The sequence below is a fragment of the Nannobrachium achirus genome (genome assembly GCF_963921795.1).
Source record: "Nannobrachium achirus genome assembly, chromosome: 1".
NCBI lineage: Eukaryota > Metazoa > Chordata > Actinopteri > Myctophiformes > Myctophidae > Nannobrachium > Nannobrachium achirus.
Genome location: NC_137810.1, coordinates 82,421,735 through 82,429,063, shown reverse-complemented (window position 1 = coordinate 82,429,063; position 7,329 = coordinate 82,421,735). Strand labels below are relative to the sequence as shown.

Below are 7,329 nucleotides of genomic sequence, written 5' to 3'. Positions count from 1 at the left end.
TTCATGTTGCCATATTGTAACCATTTTAGAAAAGCAAGAAGCCACACGAGGCATGTGGTTACCTGTATTTTATAATGGCTGAGAGGGTTGGAGACACTCGGCTTCGCTTCGTGTCTCACCACGCCTTTCAGACGTTATAAAATACTGGGTAACCACATGCCTCTTGTGGCTTATTGCTTCATTATACACACAAGAACTAACAGGTCAAAGGTCAATTGATGGACAGTTTAAGACAAGTGAAGCTGATAACTGCTGATGTCACAGACACAGGAAGGACATCTGCTGGAGAAAGAGACGATACAGACCAGTGGTGGAATGGAACTAAGTACATTTACTCAACTTCAGTACTTAAGTACAAGTTTAGTTTACTTTATTTACTTTACTTGATTATGTCAACTTTGTATATTTTATACTTCTACTGCACTAAATCTATAGAGGCAAATACTGTAATTTTTACTCATTAATTATTTGAAAACTTTAGTAACCATTTACTTCAGATCTGATTTAGATTATTGCAATATACATAAACCAGCTATTTTATCACCTATTATACACTTTTCATTTCGAAAAATTTTGAAAACATAAAAAGGGGCATTCTGCATATTGAGTATTTGGTAATAAAGTGTATTTATTACTTTTACTAGTAACAGAGCTGCATTGTGATATTGCCACTTGGATTTGTTTTACCCTGACAGTCTTTGAGTGGTTTAAGTGAATTTAGTGAACATGTACATACTGTACTGTACCTCCTCATTATCCCACTCAATGTGTGTTACTATGATATCAACCTTATTCATGCCACAATATTCATATTATAATCACATGATAAATCACTGATGGAAATAATGATTGTAAATTAATCTCACCGTAGAGTCTCCAGTCTACAATGAGGACTTTTCAGTGCAGCACAGAGTAGATCCAGTCGATCCAGGTCCAGGTCGTTGTAACTTAAGTCCAGGTGTCTCAGATGGGATGGATTAGAACTGAGAGTTGAAGACACAACTTCCATGTGTTCCTTCCAGAGGCCACAACCAAAGCCAACAAGTCTGTAATTAGAGGTGGTCAATCAGACCACACACACACACACACACACACACACACACACACACACACACACACACACACACACACACACACACACAGTCAAGTCCATTTATTTATAAAGCAGATTTAAAAACAACCAGGTTGACCAAAGTGCTGTACATCATGAGAACGCAGTAAAAACAAAAACAATACAAAGCAAAAACAATAGAAACATTTGTAAACATTTAAAACCTTGTAAGTACAGCTATAAAAACAAAACATTTAAGATATAAAACAATGACAGATAAAAGGCACAGGGAGGGAGGGGTCTAGGGCTCAAATGCTAGGGTGAAGAGGTGTGTTTTAAGTGGGATGGAAGGCTGTTCCAGAGAGCTGGGCCAGCCACAGAAAAAGCTCTGTCACCCTTTTGCCTTAGATTGGCTGTTAGATTGACTTTGAGAAGCCTCTGGCCAGAGGTGCCAGTCAGTCAGTAGCATTCTGTACGAGCTGAAGACGGGAGAGGGTGGAGTTTGCAACCCCTATGTAAAGGGAGTTGCAGTAATCCAGCCTTGACGAGACAAGGGCATGGATTACTTTCTCTAGGTTGTGGGCCGAAAGAAAATATTTTATTTGTGCTACACACGCACACACACACGCTTGCATGCACACACACACACACACACACACACACACACACACACACACACACACACACACACACACACACACACACACACACACACACACACACAGTTTGTATCAATGAAACGTTGAATTTATTCTAGCACTCTCTACCCAATATTCTACCCAGCCCGCGTGTGTGTGTGTGTGTGTGTGTGTGTGTGTGTGTGTGTGTGTGTGTGTGTGTGTGTGTGTGTGTGTGTGCGTGCGTGCGTGCGTGCGTGCGTGCGTGCGTGCGTGCGTGCGTACGTGCGTGCGTGCGTGCGTGCGTGCGTATCACTGTTGATTTAACTCATGTTTAGTTATATTGTAGTGTTGTGAAGGTACAGTACATTGTTTCTGTTCTAAGTTTTCTATTCACATGACTACTAACCGAGCCTTTCTGCTGTTCCTCACGGCTGGGATGAGTCTGCGTCGGCCCTGCTCTGATGTGTTGTATTTGTCCAGGTCCAACTCCTCCAGAACATCCTCTGACATCTGCAGCATGGCGGCCAGAACTGAACACTGGGATGGAGACAGTCTTGTCTTTGATCTGTCCCCTGACTTCAGGTACTGTTGGATCTCCTGATGCACTGAGTGGTCATTCATCTCCATCAAACAGTGGAAGATGTTGATACATCTGTCAGGAGAGGCATCGTAATCAGTCATCTTCAGGTTGTTGATGGCTCTCTGGATGCTCTCTGGACAGTTCTGTGTCTGAACCAGTAGACCTCCTAACAGACTCTGGTTGGACGGCAGTGAGAGACCATGAAGGAAGCGGAGAAACAGGTCCAGGTGACCATTCTTACTCTTTATGGCTTTACGGTTGGCTCTGTCCAGGAAGTCCTCCAAGCCGGAGTCACTGGTGTATTCACATACATATTTGTCACGTCCCAGGAATGTCTTCAGTACCTCCATGTTCTTCTGTGTGAAACAGTGGAACAGGTAGACTGCAGCCAGGAACTCCTGGATGATCAGATGAACAAAGCAGTAGACTGCTCTCTGGAAGAGCACGCCCTCTCTTTTGAAGATCTCTGTGCACACTCCTGAGTACAGCGAGGCGTCTTTCACATCCAGACCACACTCTTCCAGGTCTTCTTGGTAGAACATGATGCTGCCTTTCTCCAGATGTTCAAACGCCAGCCTGCCCAGCTTCAGAAGAACATCCCTGTCAGTCTCCATCATCTTCTGTTGATTCTCTCTCTCTTTTCTGTTTCTTTTCTTGTTTCTTCTTTCCCCCTCATGAGGCTCATCATACTTCAGCTCCTTCCTCTTTGTCTGGACCAACAGGAAGTGGCAGCACATGGCAGTCAGGGTTGTGGGCAGCTGTCCTGTCTCGTCTGTCTTCACCATGTCCTCCAGAACGGTAGCGCTGATCCAACAGAAGACTGGGATGTGACACATGATGTGGAGGCTCTTTGACGTCTTCATGTGTGAGATGATTCTGCTGGCCAGCTCCTCATCACTGAATCTCTTCCTGAAGTACTCCTCCTTCTGGGGATCGGTGAACCCTCGTACTTCTGTCACCAGGTCAACATATACAGGAGGGATCTGATTGGCTGCTGCAGGTCTGGTGGTTATCCAGATGAGAGCCAATGGGAGCAGATTCCCCTCGATGAGGTTTGTCAACAGCCCGTCCACTGATGATGTCACTGTGACATCAGAGATGATGTCATTGTTGAAGTTGAAGGACAACCTGCTTTCATCCAAACCATCAAAGATGAAGCCAACCTTCCAGACAGCGAGCTGCTCTGCTGTGACCTTCTTCAACGTTGGATGGAAAACATGGATCAGTGAGAGAAGACTGTGCTGCTCATCTCTGACCAAGTTCAGCTCCCGGAATGAGAAGGGAACCAGGAGAATGACATCTTGATTTTCCAAACCCTTTGCCCAGTCCAGAGCGACCTTACGCACAGAGAAGGTTTTTCCAATGCCAGCGACGCCCTTGGTCAGAACTCTTCTGATTGGTGTCTCTCTGCCAAGGAGGAGGGGCTTAAAGATGTCACAGCAGTTGATTGGTTGGTCATGGAGGGTGTTCTTCTTGGAGAGTGTCTCAAGCTGGTAGACCTCATGTTGGTTATTAACCCCTTCACTCTCTCCCACTGTGATGTAGAGCGCTGTGAAGATGCTGCTGAGGGAGGGCACTTCAGTGACGTCTGTCACACCATCCAGACTGTTCAAAGTGATCTTATAAACCTTTAAATCCTCCTGCACACTGACACCTGCTATGAGAAGACAATGAAGACATTTTAAACATTCAGTTGAATTTATAACTTTACATTCTTACAAGTATACACACATTATTAATGTGTTAAATATCATATCATACATTAGGGGAAACATAACCAATATCAAATAATAATGTTGGGCGACTGGTTTTCTCTCGTGGGATAATAAAGATATTAATCTGAATTGTTTTAGTCCAGAGTTGATAGATGTTACCCTATTTGACAATGTTTTTTCTATTTTTATTCTGTTTTTAATTTGTGCTATTTAAATAGCCTATTGTAAATTGTGTCCAGTCTTACTTTTTCCATTGCTGGTCTGACTGGATGTCTTCAGTCCAGGTGTGGTTGTGAATGTCTCTCCTGAACATCTGGACGTCTGCTCAGTCCTCTTCCTCTCTCTGTGGAGATGAAGAACTTTATTAGGATTAGATTCTCCATCTTATCTGCTCTCCACTGTTAGTTAGGCTACCTGTTAGTGCCAGAATAGATTTTAAGACTTTACTCATGACTTTTAAATGTGTAAATAGACAGTATCCCAGTTCTATCTCTGACATGCTAGAACCCTACAAGCCTGTGCTCAGCATCAGATCATCAGATAAGAGCCTCCTGGAGACTCCCACAGACAGGGGTGTCACAAGGGGGGGAAAGTGGGACTGAGTTACCAGGGCCCAAGGTGGAGGGACCTTAATTATTTTAGCTATTGAGAAATAGCAGATATAGCTCACAGCGCGGCACCAAGTGCAGCGCTGCAAGCTTGTAGATTTATTTTGAACAGTTGTAAACATGTGTGCAAATCTTTGAATACATGTATTTTTAAGCGAACATTTGTAACTCAAATGTTTCTTCTTTTGCTAAATATTTTTAGATGGGGGTCCATGGCCAAACACATATCATTTTGGGGGTCCTTCACATGAAACAGTTTGAGCACCACTGACATAGAAACTATTCAAAGACTTGCACACATTTTCAAGATTTTTCAAAAATAGAAGATCTACAAGCTGGCAGTGCTCGGTGACGCACTTTGAGCCTGTAGATCTGCTATTTTTCAATAGTTAAAGCACATCACATAACGTGTAATAATGCATTCCCAGTCTAAATGGGTTAAACCCCTCCTGAAGAAACATTCATGGGGGGCCCACAGTGAATGCTTGTACCCAGGGCCCAGGATGTGGTGCAACACCCCTGCTCACAGCACAGCTTGTCTCAAATTCTTCCTGCCATTTCTAGTTTTTAATATCTGCATGTGTCTATTTTAAAATGTGTGCCTACGTTTTATTCACTGATCGTTTGTTGTAGATCAGGGGTGCCCACACTCTTTTGACGTGAGATCTACTTTTAAAATGACTAGCTCAACATGATCTACCCATCCAAAATCTTTTAGCTGAGGGTCTGAGGGAGGCTTTGGAATAGCAGCACTGGCGTTACATTTTAGGCTGAATAAATGGTAAATACTGGGGAAAATGTCTTCATCCCATTCCGTATGGAAGTGGTACAGTTTGGGGTTCTTTGTAATGCTACTAACTCTTGAACAAAATATTGCATTGGAGGTTTGCCTACTTTAGAAACCATGAAGGGAGCTGACAGGCCCTTCTTGATGTCATATTGACTTATATTTTATATTGTAATTATATATTTTTAGAGGCATGTCATGTGGTCTACCTGCACACCCTTGGTGATCTACTGGTAGATCACCATCTACCTTTTGGGCACCCCTGTTGTACATTGTCAATAAATGCATATCATGTTGTTATTTTACCCTGCTCTGTAAAGCACTTTGTGATGTCTGGAAATATGCTTTATAAATACAATCATTATCATAATCATTCTTCACTGATAGATGTATGTTTCTGTACTGTTTGGTGTTGGTATCAATATACAATAACAGGGTCCACTCTGTCATGTCCTTATATTATTGTGCACTTTTTGTTTGACTGGTTTAGACAATTATCCTTTTGTTTATTGATCTGTAACTGTTAGTTATAACAATATCCTATAATCTCCATTGCTTATTGTTGGAATTCTGCCCAATTCTTATCCTTTTGTGCTTTTGGACAGTAGAGAAGTATGAACAATAAGACCATCACATGCTTAATACTCAATAATAAAAGACACTGTATCAATAACTATATCAATAACTATATCAATAACACTGATCATCCTCTGTATCAATAACTATATCAATAACACTGATCATCCTCTGTATCAATAACTATATCAATAACACTGATCATCCTCTGTATCAATAACACTGATCATCCTCTGTATCAATAACTATATCAATAACACTGATCATCCTCTGTATCAATGACACTGATCATCCTCTGTATCAATGACACTGATCATCCTCTGTATCAATAACACTGATCATCCTCTGTATCAATAACTATATCAATAACACTGATCATCCTCTGTATCAATAACTATATCAATAACACTGATCATCCTCTGTACCTCTACTTCCACCTCATGCCATCAGGGTGAAGATACAGAACCCTGAAGTGGAACAAGGTTGGTTTATCATTAGTTTTGTTTCCTCAGCCATCACTGCACTAAACAAACTGCTTCGCCCCTGTCGATAGGATGGTTTTCTGTGTACAGTGTGGACCTGATGATCGTCTTGTGATATGTTTGTGTTGTGTTATGTGTTGTTTTTTTGTTTGAAAAGACAGCAACAAATTTCACTTCGAGGACAATAAAGATTATTTGTATTATCATTAGTATAAAGTAGTACTTACTGTGGTCACAGCAGTAACTTTATTTATTCAGAGATGTCTTCATCTACAAGCTCGCAACGTGGCACAAAGCAACACATTTTGAGCTTGTAGATCTGCTATTTTCACTAGTTTGGGTCCCGGGCAAACGTCTAATTTCTCTTTTGGGTCTTGGGCTAAAAAGGTTGGGAACCACTGGTGACAGGTGTTTATGTAAACTACCAGCTCCTCTCTATAGAGGTGTGTATGTAAACTACCAGCTCCTCTCTATAGAGGTATGTATGTAAACTACCAGCTCCTCTCTATACTAAAGAGGGTCGAGGCTTCCTCTCTTGCTTTGACATTTAAACTCCCACAGAGTCATGGTAAACTACAGTAGGTTATGAGCAGGCAGAGTAGTTTTGCTCAACACATTCATTGCTTTGATCCAGTCTCTACACGCCTGGATTATGATCCCCGCACATATCGTGCATTTTGTGCGCGAACGTGTTACCAAAGCGCACAGTTGGCTTTTTTCAATGTTTTTTCATGTAAACACTGGCGGATAATCAGGGATACAGCGTGTCAACGGATATGTCTATTTCAATGGGGGTTTTTTTATTTGAAAGCTGTCACCGAGTCTACGCGTCTACTAGATGAGTCGTGCACAGATTGTGCACGATGCGTGCGCGTGCCCACGTTAAAAGGTAAGGACAATTTGGCAGCTG

The 7,329-nt window shown here is 42.0% G+C and overlaps 1 protein-coding gene across 1 annotated transcript in view; it reads right to left on the bottom strand.

Moving 5' to 3' along the window:
• Nucleotides 1-862: 862 nt before the first annotated feature.
• LOC308290285 (uncharacterized protein) overlaps nucleotides 863-7,329 on the bottom strand; it is a gene marked incomplete at both ends in the record, with an annotated part of 33,512 nt that continues 27,045 nt past the window's right edge. Inside the window, 2 exons of the mRNA XM_080732070.1 lie at nucleotides 863-1,046; nucleotides 2,078-3,741. Of these exons, the coding sequence (XP_080588196.1) occupies nucleotides 863-1,046; nucleotides 2,078-3,741 (1,848 nt within the window). The remainder of the gene's footprint in view (nucleotides 1,047-2,077; nucleotides 3,742-7,329) is intronic.